The 25,160-nt window shown below is 39.9% G+C and overlaps 3 protein-coding genes across 4 annotated transcripts; 2 read left to right on the forward strand and 1 right to left on the reverse strand.

Annotated features, from left to right (window-relative positions):
* Positions 1–1,634: 1,634 nt before the first annotated feature.
* On the reverse strand, positions 1,635–11,473 carry LOC117471548 (protein NLRC3-like). The gene is made up of 11 exons (XM_034116641.1): positions 11,390–11,473; positions 11,186–11,288; positions 10,987–11,103; positions 10,666–10,779; positions 9,047–9,125; positions 8,392–8,614; positions 5,200–6,997; positions 4,921–5,094; positions 4,651–4,824; positions 4,490–4,536; positions 1,635–4,129 (listed from the first exon to the last, which is right to left on the reverse strand). Exons 1-11 carry the CDS (start codon positions 11,403–11,405, stop codon positions 3,549–3,551), a joined length of 3,426 nt encoding a protein of 1,141 aa, XP_033972532.1. The 5' UTR covers positions 11,406–11,473; the 3' UTR covers positions 1,635–3,548.
* Positions 11,474–13,488: 2,015 nt separating this feature from the next.
* Positions 13,489–19,963, forward strand: atp6v0d1 (ATPase H+ transporting V0 subunit d1). Its single transcript, XM_034116577.1, has 8 exons — positions 13,489–13,703; positions 14,680–14,851; positions 16,201–16,379; positions 16,529–16,608; positions 17,124–17,201; positions 17,455–17,631; positions 17,807–17,884; positions 18,615–19,963. Exons 1-8 carry the CDS (start codon positions 13,577–13,579, stop codon positions 18,774–18,776), a joined length of 1,053 nt encoding a protein of 350 aa, XP_033972468.1. The 5' UTR covers positions 13,489–13,576; the 3' UTR covers positions 18,777–19,963.
* Positions 19,964–20,941: 978 nt separating this feature from the next.
* foxr1 (forkhead box R1) lies at positions 20,942–24,747 on the forward strand. Of its 2 annotated transcripts, XM_034116917.1 has the most exons (7): positions 20,944–21,125; positions 21,314–21,406; positions 22,018–22,247; positions 22,601–22,669; positions 23,438–23,565; positions 24,099–24,331; positions 24,643–24,747. In XM_034116917.1, the coding sequence occupies exons 1-7, from the start codon at positions 21,005–21,007 to the stop codon at positions 24,669–24,671; spliced, it is 903 nt and encodes a 300-aa protein (XP_033972808.1). In that variant the 5' UTR covers positions 20,944–21,004; the 3' UTR covers positions 24,672–24,747. The 2 variants fall into 2 exon arrangements, with proteins under 2 accessions (XP_033972809.1, XP_033972808.1); XM_034116918.1 differs by lacking the exon at positions 21,314–21,406 and having other exon boundaries at positions 20,942–21,125.
* The last annotated feature ends 413 nt before the right edge of the window (positions 24,748–25,160 follow it).

Below are 25,160 nucleotides of genomic sequence, written 5' to 3' on the forward strand. Positions count from 1 at the left end.
CATTTTCAATGACCACCCACTGTACACCCCCCCAACACATTTATATTACATACAGGATATTCGGGTCCACTGGACCCGGGGCTAACAAAAGTGTGGAAATATTAGGTCCTGCGTGCCTACACTCGGTCCTCCTCCTGTCTGGGTGTGTGTGTGTGTGTGTGTGTGTGTGTGTGTGTGTGTGTGTGTGTGTGTGTGTGTGTGTGTGTGTGTGTGTGTGTGTGTGTGTGTGTGTGTGTGTGTGTGTGTGTGTGTGTGTGTGTGTGTGTGTGTGTGTGTGTGTGTGTGTGTGAGACTTTTGTGTTTCTGCCCCTGCCATTCCCGCACAAGGTTGCAACATTGTTGATAAATTCAAGCACCGACACCTGTCTGCTCTCACAAGTAAAATGTCTGTGCATTCAAAATGTTCAAAAGTTCAAAGGCATCAACATATACTAAGTATTTAGTATGCATTGCAGAATAGCCAATTTCAGAATCCCATATAATGTACTGTAAACCTGTAACCTTATAACAAGAAGAACATTTGTAATTTAACTCTTAAGCATCCCTTTAATGTCGCCACAGGTAAAGGTGGGGCTTATTTCTTATCTACTTTATACTTCTGGGTAGCTTTAATATTATTATTTTTTTAAACTTAATACTTGAGTCAATATTAATTGTCTCAGCATGAGTCAGGAAAATAGATATTGTGGCACTTGAAGAAAACCAATAAGAATATTGTAAATCTGTTTTTGGTAATAATGGAGATAAACTAAGTACATTTACTCAATGTGTAGTTGTTGTTCCATTTTTCTACTATTTTCTACTTCTTCTCGATTACAATTCAGAGGCAATTACTACTAGTACTAACTTGACTATCCGTACTCCTGTTCTAATATTCTTATTTGAAAACATTTTGATCACTTGCAGAATACAGAATGTAATCAACAAGTAAATAATGATTCAGTATTACAGCTTATATATTATTAAGATAAAGCTGTATTGCTCCTCAGGCTTGTTGTAAGACTTGTATTCCTACACTGTGTTATTGATGCTTTTACTTAATGCTGTGCATGTTCAAGTGGCCGGAGTAACTGACACCAGTGAGTGCTGCTGAGAGATGAAACTGGAGTAAAGGGTGTGTTGGAGCCATTTTCACTGAAAAAAGCTGATACACAAACCAGTCATTCATGGTCATTATGGAAATCTTCCGATTTCTGTCGACACTGAGAGCCCCAGAGCTATGTGCAGTAACAATAAACATGACTATTCCGACTCACAGGATTTTAAAGTTTATTGTTGTTAAAATAATCTTTATTTTTTAATTACTCCCGAATTAGATTTACTGCCAAGTAGGTATACACATACTAGGAATGTGGTGTTTCGGTGCATGACAGCAAAAAAATAGGAAATAGCAAAAAGTGTGCAAAAAATATGCGTTTAAAAAGTAAGCTTGGATCATTATCAATTTTTATTTGCTCAAGATTGCACTTAATATCTGCCGGCAGCTTATTTTCATAAATAAATTGCTAAAATCATAATATCTGGACATATAGCAATAAAATCCTTCTCCTGTTGCATCTTTAACGCTATCCTTGACAGTTCTTTTATATTTTAAAGTTATTGCTAAATAACTAAATAAATGTAAATAGAGATGACAGTTTGCAATGCCATTTATTTTCTGAAAATGAATTCCACACAACGAGATCATATCAATAATAGCCGTTCTCTTTCTACAAAAAAACAAACAGTAAAGTTAAGCTCACCCTGCTCCCTACTGGCCTTTACGCTGTATAGCACATTACAAATGGTTGAAGGGAAACTCTAGCCTCAAAAAAACAAAACAAAGACATATTCATATCACATATACAATCATGTGAAGAGTTCTGATGAAACTGAATAGATTTAGATTGTAGTTGCTGTGCAGATTTCTAGATCAATATTGAACTTAAAATAAGACACATACAAATTAAGAATGCAAAAAGGTAAAATAAACTATATTTATTACATTTTTAAATACAAATTTGAGCTTATATAATAATATAGTGTATAACATGTACTGATTCTGTTTTACATGTATTGCTCTAAATCACAACCACCTCTTTTCCAGCTCCTAAGTATTGAAGGCCAGCTGGTAGGATAATTGCCATCATTTAAAGGTCACATATAATAGTGTATTTCAACAATATATTATAGGTGTCAGATATATACAAAACATGTCTTTGAAGTGTTTGGCTCAAAATACCAAATAGATTATGAATCATAGCATGCCATAAACCCCTCTGTTTCAACCAAAAATACACAGACACACAGAGGTGCTGTGGGAGGGGAACCAGACCACGCTGGCACGCCTGCAGCTGGTACAAAACGCTGCGGCTCGGCTGCTTACAGGAACCCGCAAGCATGAACACATCACACCTATTCTGGCCTCCCTCCACTCGCTTCCTGTCCATTTTAAAGTTCATTTTAAGATTCTATTATTTGTTTTTAAATCGCTTAATGGGCTGGCCCCCTCTGTACATCTCCGACCTCCTAAAGGCGTACACCAGCTGCTGCTAGCAGTCCCTAAAACCAAGAAAAATACCAGGGGAGACCGAGCCTTCTCAGCGATAGCCCCCAGGCTCTGGAACGACCTGACCCCCATGTCAAATTGTCGCCCACCCTTCAAACTTTTAAGTCCCGCCTGAAGACCCACCTCTTTTCCCTCGCTTTCGAGTCAGTTGGAGCTGTTTTATCGATTTGTATGCTTTTATTGGCTGTCCATAGTCTTTATGTGCCTTTTATCTATTATTGTAATATTATATTTTATTATAATGTTATGTTTGCTGTGAAGCACTTCGGTAAACCCTCTGTTTTTAATATGTGCTATATAAATAAAGAGGGTGGGCGGGGCTTACAGTGGTTGGTTTGTTGCTAATGCCGTACAACCCACAAATGATGTCAATTTTACGTCACGTATGAACCTGAAACCTAACTCCCCCAACACACTTGGATCAGGAAGGAAAGAGACAACATTCTTTTCTGAAACGTTCTGTGTCTCTTCACAAGGGAGACATATATATCTATTAAATAAATTAAAAAGTGCATTTTGCATAATAGTGGACCTTTAAATACATTGGGACAGATATAACTCCTTGCCCTTTTCTTTTAAATACACTGTTTACAAGAATGATATTACCCATAACCAGACCCCCTTAATAAGTGGTTCACCCAAACCTTCACTGACCCTTCCAATTACACCCACCAGGTCAACTCTGTTATTGTCAATTTTAGTTTGAACAGTTAAATGTTATGTGTGTATGTGCACACATGTTTGTATAAAGCGTATCTTATCTTGGCTTCTCTTTTTACCGTCTATATTGGCTTACGAATAGGATTTGTGTCTCTTTAGCTTTTTAACTTAGCATTGCCACATTATTTGTTTATATCCACAACATGCCGCATGCCAAGAGTTTCCTTTAAAGTCTGCTTTTAAATCTTTTGACTGGCTCATGTTTCTGTGAGCTCATATGAATTATTTCAGCTGTAAAGATAACTTTTTCTACACAATTTGTTCTTCTTAAGGTACTGTCTTAAGACATCTCAATCTGTGACAGATAAACTGAGGGATGCGGGGATCTTAAATCCTCTGCACCCTCACGCATTCGTCCAAACCCAAACGCGGGGAAGAGGGGCTCAGAGAAGGTCGAGTGGAAGGTGAAGAGGTGGATCCGTTTGTCTGAAGAGAAAATGGAGGGGAGACAGTAGAAGGCCAAAGTGCCAGCAGGCCAGTCCAGATACACTGCTACCTTCTTGCCGCAGGGGGCTTTTTCTGTGTCTTCAGGTGTGTTACTGTGCCAGGCTGTGTAACTCTGATCGGTGCAGAGCAGACTCCAGGACTGATCGTTCCATCCAATACAGCAGTCATCGCTTTCACCTCTCCTGTTGATTCCCCTGTATGTCACACCTATATGAACTCTTCCTTTCCACAGGACCTCCCAGTAACAGCGCCCAGTCAGACCTTCACTACACAGCACCTGTTTCCAGCTGTAGAATCTCTCTGGATGATCAGGATACGGCTGCTTCTCTTTCACCACCAGCACTCTTCTGTTGTTGTCACACAGGAAGAGGTTTCTTTCTGCTGTGTTTGGGTCCAGAGAAAGGTCACAGAAATCTGACAGAGGACATACAACACAACTGTAACAAAATCTGGGTTTGACAGATACATCATTCACTACTGATTGGTACAGGAAAAACTCATTAAGAATTGTGCCAGGCTAAATGAAGTTCAATGTAACGTCACCTTATACAATACTTTCACTTTTTCTGTAGTTTGTTTAAAGAATGATGTGCTAAATCATAAGATATCATTGCGCCTGCTCGAGCTAGTGTGGGCAATGTTGTTGTTTTACCATTTGTGTTTTGTGCGGATTAAACCATGAGATATGATTTATTTTTGTACGCATTGGAGTTGCTGGAAGACGTATTATGCTACCTTTGGAGAGATCAGTGACCAAGTAAAAATGCCACTTACACCTAAGAGGTGCCGGTTTCAGCCGAAGCTCTCCACAATGGTCAATCCTGTGGAAAAGGAAGAGAATTGTGAGTGACAGAGAAAGACAAATGAACACAAACACTACATACACGTATACGACAGGCAAGATGAATCTGTACAATAAATATAATCTACTCTACTTGAGAGTTTCCAGTTTACAGCATGGGTCATCCAGTAGAGCATGTAGCTGGGCCACTCCTGAGTCTCCAGGGTGGTTGTAGCTCAGATCCAGCTCTCTCAGATCTAAGCAGTTAGACTTCAGAACTGAAGCCAGAATCTCACAGCCTTTCTCTCTGACCATGCAGCCTGACAGCCTGCAATTACATTTACAAATGCTTACGTTTTTCAACAACACTGTGAAATCCATGCTCGGTTATCAATCTGAGTAAATTGAGTCAAGAAATACTGACCCAAGAATCTCTAGTCTACAGTGTGAACTCCTCAGTCCAGCTGAGAGCAGCATAACTCCTCCATCCTGCAGGTCATTGTGGCTCAGGTCCAGCTTTCTCAGGCTACAGTTCTTGGAAGTGAGAACTGAGACCAGAGCTTCACAACTTCTCGACGAGAGGTTACAGCCACTCAACCTGAAAAATAAAACGAGTACTTTGAGTGTAAAGTGTGTCCTCGTCCTCAGCCACATAAATTATTACATGCAACAAATATATTCTATTGTGTATCTGTACACCTACAGAGCGGCTTTGGATGCTTTGACAACTGGCAGCAGCCTTTGAAAACCCTCCTCAGAAGAAAATAATTTCCTCAGGTCAAGTGCGTCCAGATCCTTTTGCGATGACATTAGGATGAAAACCAGCACTGACCACTGTGAAGGCGAGAGATTCTTTCCAAAGACATTCCCGCATCTCAGGTACTGCTGGATCTCCTCCACTAGTGAACTGTCGTTCAACTCTTTCAGACAGTGGAAGAGATTCATGCTCCTCTCTGGAGGACTGTCCTTGATCTTGTTCTTGATGTACTGCACCAGCCTCCCATTGACTTCTTGTTTACTTTCCCCTTTTTTCAGCAAGCCTTGTAGGAGTTTCTGATTGGTTTCCAGTGAAAGGCCCAGAAGGAAGCGGACAAACAAGTCCAGGTGTCCATTTGGACTCTCTAAAGCCTTGTCCACTGCAGTCTTGTAGAGAGTGAAGTGAAACTCACGTTGTAATGGCACACTCTGCACTGAGGGGAATCGCCTTTTTTTCAGGAGATCAATGCCAGTGTTGCTGAATGTCAGGAAGACATAGAGTGCAGCAAAAAACTCCTGAACGGACAGATGGACAAAACAGAACATCTTGTCCTGGTTCAGTCCAAAGCCATCTTCGAAGATCTCTGTAAAAAGTCCTGAGAAGACTGACGCAGCTTTTATATCAATGCCAAACTCTTTTAGGTCTGCTTCATTGAAGATGAGGTTTCCGTTTTCCAACTGCTCAAAAGCCAGTTTTCCCAGAGTGAGAATGGTCTCCTTGGTTTCTGTGGTCCAGACTTGATCTGTTGCCGCACTTCCATGATACTTTACATTCCACTGTTTGGTCTGAACCACAAGGAAGCGGATGTACATCTCAGTCAGGGTCTCGGGCAGCTCTGCCCTCTCTCTGTTTTTCAAGACATGGTCCAGAACTGTAGCAGTGATCCAGCAAAAGACTGGGATGTGGCACATGATGTGGAGGCTTCTTGATGCCTCGACGTGGGAGATGATTTTGCTGGCGTGCCCTTCATCTCTGAATCTCTTCTTGAAGTATTCCTCCTTCTGTGGGTCATTGAAGCCTTTCACCTCTGTCACCATGTCAACACACTCAGGCGGGAGCTGATTGGCTGCTGCAGGTCGTGTTGTTATCCAGAGGCGAGCAGTGGGAAGCAACTTACCTCTAATGAGGTTTGTCAGCAGCACTCCAACTGAAGTTGGCTTTGTAACATCAGTGAGTATCTCATTGTTTTGGAAGTCCAGGGGAAGTCGAAACTCGTCCAGGCCGTCAAAGATGAACACAACCTGGAACTCATCAAACCTGCAGATTCCTGCTTCTTTGGTTTCAGTAAAGACGTGATGAAGAAGTTCCACCAAGCTGTATTTTTCTGCTTTCAGCAAATTGAGCTCTCTGAAAGTGAATGGAAAGACAAACTGTATATTGTGGTTGGCTTTGCCTTCAGCCCAGTCCAGGATGTACTTCTGCGTAAAGACGGTTTTCCCAATGCCAGCCACTCCCTTTGTCAGCAGAGTCCTGACTGGTGTCTCTCTTCCAGGTAAAGGTTTAAAAATATCCTCATGTCTAATTGTTGTTTCTGAACTGGTTGATTTTCGGGATGCAGCTTCTACCTGTCTGACCTCATGTTCATCATTGACCTCTCTACCTTCCCCCTCTGTGATGAAGAGTTCTGTGAAGATACTATTCAGAAATGTTGGGTTTCCTGCTTTAGCAATTCCTTCAAACAAACACTGAAACTTTTCCTTCAGTTTAGACTTCAGTTTACGTTGGCAAATCGAAATAAGACTTCCTGAGAAGAAAACAGAAAACATCAGTCATTAAATGTTATGGTTAACATGTTCACATCAATAAACTCACATTTGAACGACTAATTCAGATATTAGACTAATCTCAAACATCAGATCTTGACTTCAAAGATCTACCAGTAAAATGCCATATTTCAATCAACCCGGTATCACGGCAAGACGTGAACATGTGACGATCTACCATGCTGGGAGATGTGAATATGTCACGGTTTCGTTTCCCTTCAAATTAGATGTTTTTAATTAATTTTTTAATCGTCACACTCGATTTCGCCGATTTTCTTGTTGCCCTAGCTGGTCGACACCTCTTTTAGCAGAAACAAAGGCTACATTAATGTATTAAATCGATGTTAATCCATGTGTGTGGAGGTGTGGATGTGGAATTAACGGAGGTGACGTTGTGCGATTGCGTTGCCAGGCAAGCCTATCTACCAATTGGATCAAATATAAAAGTCAGCCGAATTAGTATTGATACTGCAAGGAGACGTATTGTGTGAAAAGAAATGTAAGATGTTGTTTAATTGCTGATATATTTATGAACCACGTCACGTTTTCAGTTTTGGCGGCAGTGCTTCCTGTTTGTCCAGAAGTCTTCTCATCAGGGCTCTATAAATACAGAACTACGGCAGATATGTCATATTTAATGCAGCCGAACCGTGTATTACAATGCCGTTATGTGATGACCTCCAAAGAGAAAAGCAAGCAAACTCGGAATAAAGTATTCTTTTATTTTTAAAAAATGTTTTCGGATTTCAAATCAACAGGAGTCCGGTTACCTAAAATGTCCGTGCGGAACAATACCCCCAACCCATAGATCCGTGGGTGAATAATGTCAATCACCACATTACACACATCCCTTCACATTTACATTTTAATTTACATTAAAGTATTTCGTGAGGCCTTCTAAAATGTTTTAAAATATAATTAGGGTTGTAGTTGAAGAGTTTGTAAATTGCGTTGCCTGGCAACGCAATCGCACAACGTCACGTCCGTTAATTCCACATCCACACCTCCACACACATGGATTAACATCGATTTAATACATTAATGTAGCCTTTGTTTCTGCTAAAAGAGGTGTCGACCAGCTAGGGCAACAAGAAAATCGGCGAAATCGAGTGTGACGATTAAAAAATAAATTAAAAACATCTAATTTTGACAATAAAAACCGACCAATAGGCGCGGTAGACCATTTGCTTGGCACTTCCGGGTATTTCTCCACTGGTTGGGCCATGTTAACAATACCGTGTAACTGTCACGTTTGAAGGGACGAAACCGTGACATATTCACGTCTCCCAGCATGGTAGATCGTCACATGTTCACGTCTTGCCGTGATACCGGGTTGATTTCAATGACTGTTATGTAATTGAAAAACGTTTCTTACTGCTCTGTAGAGAGTCAGCCAGCTGGCCCTGCTCCATGTTCCTCAGGAAGTTGAGTGTGAGTGTCAGAAATGCATCTCTGTTGCTGCTTCCCTGCTCTTCGTCTTCACCTTCCAGAGAATCATCCTCTTCTTTCAGCTCCTCTAAGCGTTCTGAACTTTCTAGAACTCGCTTGAACTTCTTCAACTCCTTCTTCACAAATGTCACAATGCTCTCCTCAAGAAGCTGGAAAGTAAAGTGTATCATTCAAATATAAAGATTTGTTCCTGAATCTATAGCTTAACGTCTGCTATGTTGTGTTCAAGTGGTACACAATTGTTCCTGCAGGTACACCTGCCTCTTCAGGTAACACTTGCAGCAAATATCCTAACTGCACTCTGGCCTATTACGCACTTGGAGCTTAGCCAATAAGTGAACTGTAACTGCCTGTGATGCACTGAATATGTGATGAAAGTGTTTTGAATGTGAAGCACTGTCAAGACAGTAAAACGGAAAAAGGACTAGAGTAACCACAAAAAATAAACAGACAATTCAGTTGCCTTTGAATTTGTATTTGAATCTCTAATATGGCAATTAGCATTTATTTTCCCTCACGTACATACAAATTCAGAGCATATCATTCATACAGTTGTGTTCAATGTCCCTTCTCTTACATACCATGAAAATGGAGTCCAGATTTTGTGGATGTTTCTTTGCAGGCCTCCCTTTGATGACCACTGATCTTTTCCGTGGAAATCTGTACACCCAGAAAACACGAGGTCATTTTACAGGTGTCCCACTTCAACAATGTGCGAAATCTGATTCTCTGGAAGGTATTTATTCAGTTTAAATAATTCTAACACCTGTGACAAAGATTAACATTTTCAGATGACAATTATTGGGAATGTAAAGAAGGCAACGGTGAGGCTTATGATAGCTAAATAGCTTGGATCTAGGATTATTAATGTAACCGATGTGTCCAATCAGAAAATCAGTGATGGAGGAAGCTCTCATTTAACAAAAGGAAAATACCACATAAATTCTGTGCGCCCCATGGACGATGAAAAGCTAAGAAACATCTAACACACTCTGTAGGATGAATCTACCTCTTACCATTACATGTCAAACTTGGACCTAGCCTCAACCTGAACTTTAAAGGAGAGGTGTCATGCTTTTCCGGTTATTACCCGTCCCCTTGTGTGTTATGAAGGTTTTTATGCATGTAAACGGTCTGCAGAGTCAAAAACCCTCAAAGTACACCCTGTAGGGAGTAAAACTCTAACACAGAAAATACCTCCCCAAAACGCCTCGTTGGAACTTTCTCATGTTCTTCCTGGGCATTGTGACGTCTGGATACCCAGTAGCCACGCCCAGAGCTATGACGCGATACGGTCATGCTACCCGGAACCAAATGGACCAATCTGTGGAGCCGTTACGTTACGTCCGCGGAGCCGTTACGTTAAGCCCCCGCTGATTGACGGACTTCCTCACACACACACACTCAGTGCAGGAAGCTCTGCTGATTTCTCCTCCCTGGCTGCAGGCTGATAACAGACAGTTGGGATCGCGGCGAAATTCTCTCTGCAGACCCATTCTCACAGAGTTTATCAACCTTTTTCTTACTCAATATCAAGCCACACTTATTGTTTTTACTTCGGCTGTGAGTTTGTGTGTGCTCAGGATGAGTTTGGCTGTGTTTGGCTGTGTATCGCTATATATAAACAAGGAAACCACACCTCCACGGAGCTCAGCGCGATTCACAATGTCCCGACCAATCAGAGCACACTGTGCTCACAGGGAGGGTGGGGGCTGGAGCTATTGGAGCTACAACGAGCCGTTTAGTGGAGAGAGTGAATACTGCTGAATACACACACTTTACAGAGATGCTGTATGCGAAACCAATGTGAGTTTGGAAAAATGCACAGTATAAATCTATTTTAGTATACCTCAACAATGGAATTATGATCAGTGGAAATGGCCATGACACCTCTCTTTTAATCAAACTTAAACCAGGTAAAAACCCTCAAGTTCCAAATCCTCTTTAACAACTACAGCACTTTAGAGTGGCCGATTAATCTAAAAATAGCATGTCTTTGTGTCGGAGGAGCTCAGGTATCCTGAAGAATGTTGATCAACTGCCAGGTACCTTCCAGTAACTGCCATTAACAACTATTCCTGTATGTTCAGTGACTCACTTCCTTGAAGTCCAGTTTTTTTGTTTTGCTAATTGTCCACGTCATTAATTGTTTTTAAATAAATGTCTGACTTTAAATCTCTTGAAGTGGTGTTATTCTTACCTTGACTCAACAATTGGCCCCTCATTCTTGAACTCAGGTTCAGTCATAGACTGGTCACTCCTCACAGACACACAGGTTGGTCCAGGTGAGTCTGGTCTCTCCTGCTTCATTGGGCTTTAACACAACATTAACACTAGTAATTCAAATGTGCAGGTTATGAACTGTACTAATGCCCTCCTCCCCTTAAAAATGTAGTTTGTTTATTGACATTTTGTTGGATATTTGGCTGTTTTCACATTAATCTGAATAAGCTTTAATAATTATTGAATGAGTTATAATACAGGTCAACTGCGAACTCATACTCATGCTTTAAATTCTTACCTTAGCTCAACACTTGGCCCCATGTTCTTGAACTCAATAGGTTCAGACATTGACCGGTCACTCCTCACAGACACACAGGTCGGTCCAGGTGAGTCTGGTCTCTCCTGTGTCTGTGGGCTTTAACACAACATAAACACAACAGATTGTAGAGCTCTGAGAGGTTACACAGTCACAACAATCAGAGAAAAGTTTATCTTACTGCACAGCTCTGGTCTTGTTGTCATGTGGATCAGATAGAGTGACTTCAGAGGAAGAGACATCATGCTCTCTCTCCTCAGACACATTCATGTTGTAGCGTTTACCTTTACAGAAAAAAGCATGATAAGGGCCCCATTAAACCTCAATGGAAATGATTCCCACAACCATCAAACCTAATACAATTGATTTATAGATAGAGTCTTACCTGCAAACACTCTCATTTTGATCCAATGGAAACCCGTTTAAACAAGCACATCTCACAACACTTCTCATTCTCCTTCTGTTACTGTTGCTTTGTTTGTGTCTGATTTATTTTCGTCACATCCCCTTTTGTTTCCCCAAACTGCTCTAACCTGTTTACAAAAGCTATATCTCTGCCAGAGAAATCACCTGACGTAGTTCTGTTTTGAGTCCAATCGATGGTGGAGACATGAATTTGACATTGTCTCAAAGGCTCTAAAAATAATTAAACAACACTGCAAAATCTCTAAAACAACAACTGAACAACCCCTAAGACATTTTAAGTGCATGATTTATTTATTTGTTGGATTAGACTCCAGAGAAAAGATAAAAAGATGGAGCTTATAATTTGTTCACTGGGATAGAAATGAATACTAAAAATTAACACTTTAAGGAGGAGGAACAATCCAAAAAAACATCCGGACTGAAAAATGGGATTGCATTGGATGTGCCTGGTCCAGGACAGGAAGGCTACGTTCATACCTACTATTAACCAAAGTATCTTAATGTAGATATGTAGATGATTAAATTAGTATAATGATTTGTATATATTGTTTTATAAAATGTTTTTACATTCAAATTGTTCCTGTCCTGACTTCAAACCAAAGGTAAACTGGCCCAGTACTGCTAGGACCCCTCAGCTCACCTGGAGCTCCCTGCCTAAGGATCTATAATAGTCCAGTTCTGAAGTCTTTACACTGGCTTCCAGTCTACCAAATAATTTATTTTAAAGTACTATTGCTGGTTTTTAAAGTACTGAATGGTTTTGGATCAAATTATATTAACGATCTCCTGCAGAAGTACAGTATGAACCATCCAGGAGTCTCAGGTCTTCTGGGACGGGTCTGCTCTCTGTTACAAGAGTCAGAACTAAACATGGACAAGCAGCGTTTAGTTTGTATGCCCCGACCATCTGGAACAAACTCCCTGAATCCTGCAGGTCCGCTGCAACTGTTAATACTTTGAAATCCAGACTAAAAACGTCTCTTTTTGACGCTGCATTTGAGTGAGTTGTTCATATCCACACTGCAGTATGGCTTTTATTCATGTATTTTATACCTGTTGTGTTTATTTTATTATCTTTGCTTTTGAAATGCCTGTTTTTTAAATGCCATTTTATAATGTGCTTCTACTATATTTATTCTTAAATGTCTTTTATTTTATTTTGTAAAGCACTTTGGGTTGCCGTGTGCTGAAAGGTGCTATATAAATAAACGTGCCTTGCCTTGCCTTTGTAAAACTCTTATCAGAATCTTTTGAAAACGGTATTTTTTTACGTGCACACATCATTTTACAACCAACTTGACTTATCTTTTTAATACTATTCTCATTTTTTATATGACATTGGTTTATTTGAGCTTTTTACTATTTTTCTAATTGCCTATTTTCATTTCATTGCAGTCCTGACATTTATTTATTCTTGTTTCAATTTAAATGTCAAGCAATAACTTTTAACTCTGCTTTGTATTTTGCAGTGGTGTAAATTAACTAAATAGATTTACTCAAGTACTGTACTTAAGTACTATTTTGAGGTACTTGAACTTTACTTGAGTATTTACATTTTTTGCTACTTTGTACTTCCACTCCACTACTATTTAGAGGTTAATTGTGTACTTTTACTCCACTACATGTATTGAATACCTTTAGTTACTCTACACATTTGGATTAATGATGTGATACATAGTCAACACTTAAAGAAGACTTTAGCTACAACTGGAGTAAATTCACAAGATACCCTGCAGTATACAACATCATTACAACTGCACCTTTATCAGCTTTGATAACACTTTAATGCATTCATAATTATAATCAAAATGTATATGATTCTTAAATGGGCCAATCTGTATAATAAGTAGTTAAACTGTTGGTACTTTTGATGCCAATACTTTTGTACTATTACTTGAGTAACATTTGTATTGCAGGACTTTTACTTGTTACAGAGTACTCCCACGCTCCGGTACTTCTTATTTTACTCAAGTACAAGATCTGAGTACTTCTCCCACCTCTGTTGTTTTGGCAATAGGAACTGAAGTGGCTGAAATGCTAAATGGGAAGTCAGGTGACGGTCACATGGTGCAGTCAGCTGACGCTAACGCTAACAAGCCGACTGACGGTTCTCCAGTGGCAGAGACGGATCTGACGGTCAGACAGGATGCCTTTCTCCGAGCTCTATTTTAACGTTGATAATGGCTACCTGGAGGGGCTGGTCAGAGGATTCAAAGCTGGAATACTGTCCCAGGGGGATTATTTGAACCTCGTTCAGTGTGAGACCCTGGAAGGTGAGTTAAACAAGGCTAGCAACACGAGCAATAGCTAGACATACGGGGCTCATTCAAGCTAAAGCTAGCTGTCAGTCTTGAAGCTAGTTAGCTCGATTTACATCAACGATCGTGTTGCTTTAAAACGCAGTATTCAACTCTCTACTTGGCATTATTGCCAAAAAGTAGCAGTCAGTAAGCACCACGTCGACAATTTGCAAATATGTGTTAAAACCGTTGTCGAAATGTGTTTTTTAAAAGCTTACTATCCTCTAAATCCTAGCTAGCTAGGGAGCTAACGCTATGCTAACACAAGCTAAGCTGATAAAGCCAAGTGTTTTTTCTTATATTGTTCAATCACGGACTTATTAAGAGGAAGTGAAATAACAATAGGAAGATGTTTTTACCCCGTGATGTCACATACTACACCGTAGAGCTACAGTGTCGAACAGATGGCATATTTTATAATCATTAGATGGCTGTATTACTCTGACACTCCCGCAGTTTATTATGGTCATTAACGCATACAGTCACTGCTTGTGAACGTTTTCTGGTCAACATCAATATAACTGAGATTGTAATGTTATAGTTAAACAGAAAGGAAGTGTTGCAGCACCAAAAGAATAAAGTAAAACATAATATAAGGTCAAATGTATTGATATAGTATCATAAAAACATCATACTGCATCAGAGTACATGATTTAACATGCAATATATTACAGTATCAATGATATTATAATTCTAAATACAAAGATGTCATCTTAACTCTGATGGGTTGTACAAGTCTGTCAACACTGCAATTGCAATGTTAACTGTACATGATGTGTATAAAATGAGCTAAAACATGCACGCATAGTGGAATGGTTCTGCTGAGTTTTTAGATAAATATGATAATTTCACGCTACGTTGCGCATCTTGCATCTTAATTTAAGGTTTATTTCAAACTTACTAAAAGGATAAGGTTATTTTTCCTAATCCGCTTGTGTCTCCCTTGCAGATCTGAAGCTCCACCTGCAGAGCACAGACTATGGCAGCTTCTTGGCAAACGAGGCGTCTCCGCTCACCGTGTCCGTTATCGATGACAAGCTGAAGGAGAAGATGGTGGTGGAGTTTCGCCACATGAGGAATCAGTCTTACGAGCCTCTGGCCAGCTTCATGGACTTCATCACGTAAGCAAAAAAAGCTGTTGTGTTGAAATAACTTCCAACTTCCTGAACTATAACCTTTTCTGTAAAATCTTTCTTTTGTGAATTTAACACTTGTGAAATACTGAAAAAAGCAGGGGAACAACTAAAGCAAATAACATCAAACATCACATCAGTATAAAATCAATTATAATCCTGTCAAATAAACGTAACCTTGATGAGGGAAAGTGACAGATAAACACCCAGATACATAACAACATTAAAGACTACCATGCAATATTGTTTGCTAGTTAATTTCCTGCCAAAAATAAGTTATTTTAGTTCCTTTCAGTACGTAATGACAACCAGCATGGAGAATTTGGTTTTTGGTTAGTAATGCATCACAGTGAATATTAAGTTCCCTTTCATTTCTTTGTCAAAGCAATGTTATCTTGTTTTACAACTGCTGCAAGAAGGGACTGTTTGAGAAGATCATTGGTGCATTCAAGTATGCTCTGACATCTGAGAACTGATAGTCATTAGCTGTAAAGCAATCCATTGATGATGTATGCTGTTGGAAAAACGAAATCAGACATATAGGCAAGATGTTCATAGCATGGTTTATAAGCTTTTCCAACACTGACTGTATTAAAACAAACACATTCAATAACATAATAAAAATTTTCACACACTAAAATAATAGTGTCGGGGTTAATGTTATTCATCATAGTTTTTTGGCAAGAATTTAAGAAACAGATCTAGCTAACTCTGTCAGCTATTCATTTGATCATGCTTTAGATTCCCTTTCTCAGCAGGTTGATTTAATCGAGCACTTAAAAGTAGGGTAGGTAAGAATGGAGAAACCAGCTCGAGTGCGCTAGAATTTGAAAGTACACAACCGAAAAAATCTGCCCCTTCCTTCAGACTTCCTTACAGAGCCCCTCCTCCAACACACACGAACGTGCACATGACCAATGAGGGCACGAGATAAGTTTGTGCACGAGATGGAAGGCTGACAGGCAGGTAGGCCATCCAATTATCTGCCCCGGGCCGAGGCAGATAATTGGACTTGCTTTTTACAGCGCCACGGCTTCCACAGATGAAATATTTGTATATATTTATTGTCAAAGCATTTAATTTATTCATTGCTATCGGGATGTTAAGAGCATTCCATGGAATATAACAAAAAGTGTTTCTGAAGTGAATTACCTACCCCACCTTTTAATGTTTAGAATATAGTTTTAATAGCTTAAAACCTGCTCAAGGGTATATATTATCATTTTGAAAAACACAAGTTCGGGCAAAAGTCAGAAGGTTACACTGATAGTGTAGAAACATACTTTTAAGACTACTTCGCTCTGTCTTGACAACTCCTCCCCCCCTTGTGTCTTCAGGTACAGCTATATGATTGATAACGTCATCCTGCTGATCACGGGCACCCTCCACCAGCGGGCCATCTCTGAGCTGGTGCCCAAGTGCCATCCCCTGGGCAGCTTCGAGCAGATGGAGGCGGTCAACATCGCCCAGACCCCCGCCGAGCTCTACAACGCCATCCTGGTGGACACGCCCCTCGGTTTGTACCCCCCTAAAAAACCTGCCATTTTAAATATGAAAAGTGTGAAAACTGAATGGTAATGATTTTAGCAGAACAGCAGATGGTGCCAAAGCTAAAGGAAACATCTCCTTGCTGTTGGTTTTAATGTACTTTTCTTTGCTTTTCAGCTGCTTTCTTCCAGGACTGCATATCTGAACAGGACTTGGATGAGATGAACATTGAAATAATTCGTAACACACTTTATAAGGTGAAGCATATTATATTTATTATCATACTTGATGATAAACATACTTAAAGTGGACCTATCATGCTATATTTGAATAATATAGTGTGGGACCATACCTATATAAGCCTGACGTCAGGACAGTGTTCAAATCTGGATCAGTTTTTATCAGATCCGTTGCAGCCCCTTTTTTAGAAATGTGGGTATGGAGGAAAATAGAGAGGGTTGTGTTTTCTGACACTTGGTGAGTTCCCTGGAACACCGGGGACACATATTCATGTATAAAAGACGTACAAAAGTGCATTTTGCATGATAGGTCCCCTTTAATGCAAGAACTTTAAAGGGGCCCTATCATGCTTTTTAGGGGTTTCCCGTTCCAGTAGTGTGTTATATACCGTAGGTGTTTGTGCATGTAAATGGTCTGCAAAGGCTAAATGCCACTTTTTCTCTTTCATATTTATATTTTTAAACAAATGCCATGATCTGGTTTTTGCTTTGTTTATTTATTGGTTACATAACCTTTTAAACCCTTTTTTCAGGCTTACCTGGAGGCTTTCTATAAGTTCTGCTCCAACCTCGGAGGAACCACGGCTGACACGATGTGTCCCATCCTGGAGGTGAGTCTCTGCCTTGTTTATTTATATAAATAAACAAACACACATGCACCTACACACACTCAGACACTTCTGGCTAATTTTAACATCTGCTACGTCGTAAGTGCTTTTTAAAGGTTGTAATTATGTCCAACTTATTTTAGGCTTACTAATTACTGTGTAGATAAAAATGCTAAGTGTTTTTGGCCATGGAATAAAGTAGAGGCTCAGTCAGTCACTCGTTGTTGCTCCACTTACATTCTACTTGTTGCTGCAGTTCGAGGCCGACAGGAGGGCCTTCATCATCACTATCAACTCGTTCGGCACAGAGCTGTCCAAGGAGGACCGCGCCAAGCTCTTCCCCCACTGCGGCAAGCTTTACCCAGAAGGCCTTGCTCAGCTGGCCCGGGCAGATGACTACGAGCAGGTCAAGGCCGTCGCTGATTTCTATCCTGTAAGTCCAAAAGCCAGCTGCCTGCTGAGATCCCCACAAACCAATCAAATATAAAATGTCTGTTTTTGGAACAGTCCATCCCTTTTTAAATCAGACAATTTGTTCCCTCTAGTATCTCCATCTCCCCGTTTATTACTCACTTCACTGCTAATATCTCTGACCCTCATGTCCTCAGGAATACAAGCTGCTGTTCGAAGGTGCCGGTAGCAACCCAGGCGACAAAACACTGGAGGACCGATTCTTTGAGCATGAGGTGAGACACACGTTATCAGACATAAACTCAATCCCATCTGGAGAAGTGACTTAAACCTTCTCCAAAAGCATCCACATCAGAGAAGGCTTCAATGTACACTGGGAACATTTCCAAAGTGTGTGGTTAAAAAGCATAAATGCATTACACAGCTATTTAGATAAGAGAAGCTTTGTGGCTGTGCTTGAATAGGACCACCTTTTGTTGCTGCTGACTTTCTCTGACCTGCTGACCTTCTCTGTCATCAGGCGTTTTATGTTTAAAATATATACATATATTTTTTGAATTGTCTGTTTCCAGTGATGTATCCCTGCACAAAACCACAAACACAGTTTGTACGTGTGAAGACAGACTCAAATCTTTTTTAATTCATTCGAAAATAAGTAGAAGTAAATATAGATAATTATATTCTGAAAATTGTATTTGATGGGCAAAACCTTTTTATTAATATGAATAAATTGCAAAACAAACATTCTGGGTATGTATTTTACAAATGATGATCAACAAATATACAGTGTGACATTTCATAACTGAATATCAACTTGTTGTCATGTGGACAAAACTTGTTTCTAAAAAAACAAAACAATTTGTATTTTGGCATTTTTGTCCTGCAATTCTTCATCAGCTGGATATTGATTTATATTCGCAATAAGCCAAAAATAAAACTATAATTGTCATTGTGAGCACTGTGGTGCTTTTACACTCATCTTCCTCCTCCTCTTCCTCCCTTCAGGTGAAGCTGAACAAACTGGCTTTTCTCAACCAGTTCCACTTCAGCGTCTTCTACGCCTACGTCAAGCTGAAGGAGCAGGAGTGCAGGAACATCGTGTGGATCGCCGAGTGCATCGCCCAGCGGCACCGCACCAAGATCGACAACTACATTCCTATCTTTTGAGTCTTCTCTTCCTCCTCCCTTTTTCCTTCTTCCTGTCATTTCATTCAGTCATACGTCTTGAACATTGTCTCGCAGTCCCACCTGGGTGTTAAGGATTCTGACGCTCTGATCTTAAAGGTTCTGCATTCTTCACTCGCAGGTGTTAATTGATTCCAGGCATCCGAATCTCCTGTTGTTGCGGGAGTTCTAGCAAAGGCTCACAAAGTTAAACGCCTAATCAACCTAAATATTGAGCTGAAAAATAACCAGAAGCAGCTCGGTCCATCAGAGGTGGTTGTTGGTTGTTGGTTATCAGCTCAGCAGATAAAGGATGCAACTCATTTGACTTTCAAACATTTTCCAAGATTGTCTTAACTTTCTGGCGCCTAGTGTGCTGTTTTTAAGCGGCACACTCTCCACTTAACACATCAGCTCGCAAAATACACTAGAAGAAGAATTTGCAATTGACTACGTCCACAAAACAAACCTCCGGACAGAAACGCCTTGGTTTTATTTGAACTCCCAGCACAACAAACACCAACCATCTTTTTGAGATCGTGTTAATATCCAGACATATGAAGCACTTAAAGGTGCAGTGTAATTTGTATTGTGGATTGACCTTAGGAAATCAGTAAAAGGCAAAAGTTAGGGTTTCAAATCTGAACCCAACACGTCCGCAGAACTCTAACCTGTCATAAAAACATTCCTTTTCATAGCGTCAGTGTCCACCAGGTTCTGTACAACGTGTATTTATTTCTGTTTTAGTGCTAGGTTTTGTCAGCATGTCTGATCATTACTGTGGTTTCCTCCCCAAAAAAGTAACGCGTGAAGTGTGTGAGCCCCCCCGCCCCCCACCTAATTTGCTGTCTTAACTAGATTGTTGTTAGGTATAAAAAATACAGCAGCCGAACAGGAGCTTCCAGTCCTCGCCGTCCCTGTTCCTGTTTGAGTTTCTCTGTAAATGAACTGGAATGAGGGTAAAATCTTGCGAGTATATGAAAGACTTAACGTTAAAGCTATACAAAGATATATAGATATTTAAAGATGAATATATGATTTTTTTTTTTTCATGCTGTAAAAATTTATCTGTTTCTGTTTCGATCTGTTTCTTACTTGTGAATGTGTACTGTAAATGTGATAACATAATAAATAGACGAAACTGCACTAATGCCCCAAGAAATGAATAAAATACACTCATGGGTTGTAAATATTTTCACTATATTTACAGATGTAGGAAAGAAAGCAATGTGTCAGCAAAAGAAGTAGGAAAGGGTTATATTCATACATTTGCGTACAATATATAAGACGTGTGTAATTGAAGAGTTGGGTATTGTAACTGTTAAAAAGAAGTAGTAATACAAAAAAAAGTAATGAAAAATGTTGTTAACCTGCAGACAAGTGTATTCTTTGCTGCAGATGAGAGCCAGCAGAATGCTGTGTTTGATGGGATCTAAACAGCTCTATGATTAATAGAACATGCTGACATGCAGATGTTGAGCAGGTTCACTATTTATCATCTTAGTTAAGCATGTTGGCATGGCAAAATCTGCTAGTTGAACTACGTTCCCTAGACCGCCACCACACATGGCTAACAAAAATACAAAACCATATAACCCTTGATTTGAAGGTTCCCGATCACACAAGAAAACAGGACCCGAGTAAAATCCTAAATGAAAGCTAGTCAGAGCTGCTTCAGTTTTTATCATAGAGCTCTTCCGTAGCAGTTTCTTTGCAATAAAGTGTCCCGAGAGTGCTCTCTCTGAACTTTAATGTCACAACAATTTAACTTGTTTTATGTTTTTTGAGTAAGTCAATATTTACAAATGGACCTTACTTTCCAGCTGTTCCTGTGTTTTCAACAGCCTCTATCAGTCTTCCTCAGTAGAGGAAGTTGGTTTAGTTGTCTTGGAGGTGGCATCACCTGAAATCAATCTGGAACATTATTCACAACAAGGATCTATTTATTAATCAGAGTCAATTTAGTTTCAGAATCCTCATTACAATCTTATACTTTTTATTATATGTAACCTATGAAACTTGTTCGGATTTATTAATTGCAAATAGCTTTAGCCTCAGATATCTCCCTGATGATAGAATAAGCTTCAGCACAGGCCGAACTCTTCAGGTCTGATTGAGTCCAATCAGGCTGCTGAGCTCCAGCTGTTGTATCAGCAGCCTGTCAGTAAAGCGGGGCCTCTTATCAGAGAGATTCTGAACTGAACGCAGAAACCCATGAAAGGCATCAAACCATGACCTTACAGCTTAAAACCAAAGCCCGACTCTTCGACCTGCACTGCTCTGTTGGCCTGACGGACTGGGACATGGACAAGGAGCTGAAACTGGCAACAACCACGGATCAGTTTGACCACGGTGACTGATTTCCTTAGCTTCACTGTGGGTGGAAATGTTGCTAATGAATCCAAACAGCACAGTAAACCGCTGAGGAGGATTGTTCATAGTTAAAACTGAATATGAGATGGCCACTCGGGTGCAATATGTGCAGATTGTCAGTAAGCATATGTTTGTGTGTCAATTTGTTAATCTATCACTGATGACAGATGACAAACTGAATGATCAATATGTGGTCCAGAGGCCTTCTTCAAGAGCCTCGAGAAGAAAAGACGAATTCATTTGGTACGATAAAACATCAGGTAAGCTCATAAACATTTGTTTCTTTTATAAATGTCTGTAGATTCATCTGCCGATTAAACAGCTGACTGTCTGCTTTTTGCAGGATTTACTTTAAAAGCTTTCTACTTTTTTTGTGTTCCTTTTTAGCACATTTGACTGATAATCTATGGTATTAGAATGATCCTTTGGTAATGGGTCAGGGTTTCTCACTGTAATGCGTTGTTAGTATACCAGTGGGTTAGAGGAGACGTTTTTTGTGGTAAGTATGCTTTTTTGTTAAGCCTTAGCTAAGAAAATCAACGTCCGTCTGTAAAGACTGTGTTAATGAACTACTTGTCAAGGAAAGAGAGTAGGTGTGTAAATATATATTTCCCAAAAACGTCTCAATAAGACATTTGTTAAACAGATTTCCTCCCTGACAAATCATTACCCCCTGATATTCTGAAACATGCTGATTTCACGTAGTGTTTCTACTCCCTTCCTCATACTTTTGAGCTTATTTTCCTCTGTTTTCCTGATGAAAATAGTACCAGTTGGACCAATTGAAAATGGATGTTACTTTTTCTTTAAAAAAAAACCGCAAAGACTTTCACTGTGTTTAAACTCTGCATTTGATTGTTCTATCCTTCAGACACCTTTGTAAAGCCAAACCTGTGGCTGCTGGTGAATCCCAATATTGCCAGCCCTATCCAGTACGGAGACAATTCAGCAGATCTGCAGACGCCCTGTGAACCTGCTGATGAAATCCAAAAACCACCACGGAACCCAGCAGGGACTCGACAACTCGCCACAGAGCTCCACACGTGTGCCCCCCATGGTGCTCCTCTCAAGCACGAGATGCTGCACTCCACTGACTACATGGTATCGTATGCAGTACAGACATCACAAATCAAATACCATCACATGTGTGGTGGCATGGTTAGTTTACTCTCAACAGTCACAGTTAATATTGTGCAACCAGTCTTAAATGTGCCCTATTATGCTAAAAAACCCAAAAGCATAAAAGGGCCACTTTTAAACTTGTTTTGCAAGGTGAATTAATGTGTTTGTTGTAAAATCTCCAAATAAAGATCACATATTAATATAAGGTATAAATGTTCAAATCCCTGCCCTGATTTTTTTTATCCTGGAGCATACCACAAATACTAATAAAGCATTCATTCAGACAACTTGATAGTGTATTATGAATCATAACACCATCTTTTGACAACTAGATCAAGAATGAAGACGTCTCCTGTGCACCAGCCAAGAACAGACGCAAGGGAAGAACCCCGAAGACCAGGGTGAGAACACTGGGCTTGGACATGATCCATATTCTTCTAGTGGGGTACAGAGAGCTCTAGGAACTCCTCCCTTTTATTTATTTCTTAATTATTAAACCCCCTTAAATATTTTCTCAATAATCATCTTAAAGGTAGGGTAGGTAAGTTTGAGAAACCGGCTCGAGATCGCTAGAATTTGAAAATACACAACCGGAGAAAATCTGCCACTTCCTTATAGAGCCCCTCCTCCAACACACACGAACGCGCACATGACCAATGAGGGCACGAGATAAGTTTGTGCCCCGATGGCAGGCTGACAGGCAGGTAGGCCATCCAGTTATTTTAGCCGGGCCGGCTAAAATGATTGGTCGTACTTTTTACAGTATTACGGCTTCCACAGATGAAATTTTTATGAATTTTTTGTCAAAGCACTTAAGATATTCATTGCTATCGGGATGTTGAGAGCATTCCATGGAATATAACAAAAAGTGTATCTCGAGCCGGTTTCTCAAACTTACCTACCCTACCTTTAATATGACTGATTGGTTTTACACATTTCATATATGTGACTTACCTGTTCACTTTTCCATAGCTTGAAATTGTCTGGACGCTGTTTGAAAAAGGTTGACATTTGAAGGGCTTAAAATATCCTTGAGGAATACATATTTTCCTTAAGATCTGTAAGGTTGACGTTGCACAAGTTTGTTTCCCCGGTTTCTGAAATGTGTCATTCATGTGCACCGTCACAAGGATTAATGGGCTTTAAATTAGTGTTCTACTTGCCTCCAGGACAGTAGGACCCTGAAGCCAGGATGCTGGCCTCGTCCACCTGTGAACTACTGCATCCTCATCGCATTGGCGCTCAAGAGCAGCCATACTGGGAGCCTCAAAGTCCAGCAGATTTACAACTTCACCAGGTCAGAACTTGATAGTTTGGTAAAACACACACACAACAGGTTCATATAAAGATTTGTAGTCTAGTCCCATTAGGGTAAACAACATTCTGTAGATTAACAGAGGGCACCTTATCGTATATTTTTTTTTTAAGGAAACCTATTATGCTAATTTTTCAGTTCATAATTGCATTTGTTATCTCTACTGTGACATGTCTCCATGCTTTAATGTTCAAAAATGTCTTAGTGATGTCACTATGTAACAAAGGTGTCCAATGGGGGCCTTTCATGCGGGGGGGAAGAGTGTGGGAGAGAAACTCCCTCTGGAGTGAACTTTTTGGTATTTTAGCCTTTGCAGACCATTTACATGCACCCAAACCTACAGTATACAACACACTACAGGAAAGGGAAACTCCAAAAAGCATGAGTAGATTAAAGGCAAACTCTTCCGAAATGTCTGTCTCCTCTCTTTTTTTCTTTTTTTTCAAGTGCCTTTGTGTTATGTGCAATACTCAAGTTGCATTGGAGTGTTCCTCATATCCCCCCTATTTCCCCAGAGAGCACTTCCCATTCTTTCAGACTGCCCCAGATGGCTGGAAGAACACCATCAGACACAACCTGTGCTTCAACAACAGCTTCCGCAAAACCTGCAACCAGCTGTGCCGAGATGGCAAGAGGAAGTCGTGTTTCTGGCACCTGACTCTGGACGGCCACCGTCGGCTGAAGGACGAGATTAGCACGTTGACTGGAGAATCCTTCAAGCAGCTGGAGAAGAGCATGTCCCGCCCAGGTATTTGTGATGACACTTTATTCTAATTTAACGACAACCAACATTTCAGATTCCCTACAACAGCCAGTAACTTCAGCTCTCACTGCTACAGTAAATTAATGCTAGTAAACAGAGGACTTTATTAAGTGATAAGATGTTGCTTATTATTCATTTGGTTAAACAATTTTCTACAGAATACCTTGTTCGGTGGTGTAACAAAGTTGATAAAATGTAGCTTTTTAGGGTTTCAATGTGTCACAAAGATGGTATTATGTTTAAATATTAAGACCTTTTTAAGAGAGATGCTAACGGCTGTTTTCTTTTTGTTTCAGATGTAATTCAGAGTTTATTTGCAGTGTAAATCAATGCATAATAAAACCTTCTATACGGAAAGTATCTGTATTTTTTTTCAGTTATGCTGTGTACATTTATGAATGCTTTTTGTTTCTTTCTTTACATGCATTGATGGCATTTTGATGTACTTATGTTACACAAATTGCAGTCAGGTAAATATATGAGCACAACTCAAAGAAAGTGAACTGTAGCACATCCTACATTTCAATGTTAGAGGACAAAATACTAACATTCCTTATGTTTTAATGCTTTACTAGCTTGAATATATTTGGGCTGTGCAACTTTTAACATTCTTTGAAATATAGGCATGGATCCCATTATTGCCTTCAATTAACTAAAAAGATGATGTCATCATTAGACAATCTGATTATGGTGGTTGGTGCTCCTTTTTTAGAACGACGAGTCCGCAAGAAACATCTTATGTGCATAATAAATCACTGTCGAAAATATGAATTATTTCAGACTCATCTTGAAAAGGCGTCTCTGTATTCAACAA

The sequence above is a fragment of the Trematomus bernacchii genome, unplaced genomic scaffold (assembly GCF_902827165.1).
Source record: "Trematomus bernacchii unplaced genomic scaffold, fTreBer1.1, whole genome shotgun sequence".
Lineage (NCBI taxonomy): Eukaryota > Metazoa > Chordata > Actinopteri > Perciformes > Nototheniidae > Trematomus > Trematomus bernacchii.

Excerpts from the sequence above, each read along its gene's own strand:
- LOC117471548 (XM_034116641.1), bottom strand. Across the intron at positions 9,126-10,665 it reads GGGCCAATTGTTGAGTCAAG|ATTTCCACGGAAAAGATCAG; the intron begins GTAAGAATAACA and ends CTGGGTGTACAG. Across the intron at positions 5,095-5,199 it reads AAAGCATCCAAAGCCGCTCT|GTTGAGTGGCTGTAACCTCT; the intron begins GTAGGTGTACAG and ends TTTATTTTTCAG.
- atp6v0d1 (XM_034116577.1), top strand. The coding sequence starts at position 13,577 with ATGCCTTTCTCCGAGCTCTATTTTAACGTTGATAATGGCTACCTGGAG. Across the intron at positions 16,380-16,528 it reads CCTGGTGGACACGCCCCTCG|CTGCTTTCTTCCAGGACTGC; the intron begins GTTTGTACCCCC and ends TTTGCTTTTCAG. Across the intron at positions 17,885-18,614 it reads ACCGATTCTTTGAGCATGAG|GTGAAGCTGAACAAACTGGC; the intron begins GTGAGACACACG and ends TCCTCCCTTCAG.
- foxr1 (XM_034116917.1), top strand. The coding sequence starts at position 21,005 with ATGACCTTACAGCTTAAAACCAAAGCCCGACTCTTCGACCTGCACTGC. Across the intron at positions 21,407-22,017 it reads TTGGTACGATAAAACATCAG|ACACCTTTGTAAAGCCAAAC; the intron begins GTAAGCTCATAA and ends TCTATCCTTCAG. Across the intron at positions 23,566-24,098 it reads CAGATTTACAACTTCACCAG|AGAGCACTTCCCATTCTTTC; the intron begins GTCAGAACTTGA and ends CTATTTCCCCAG.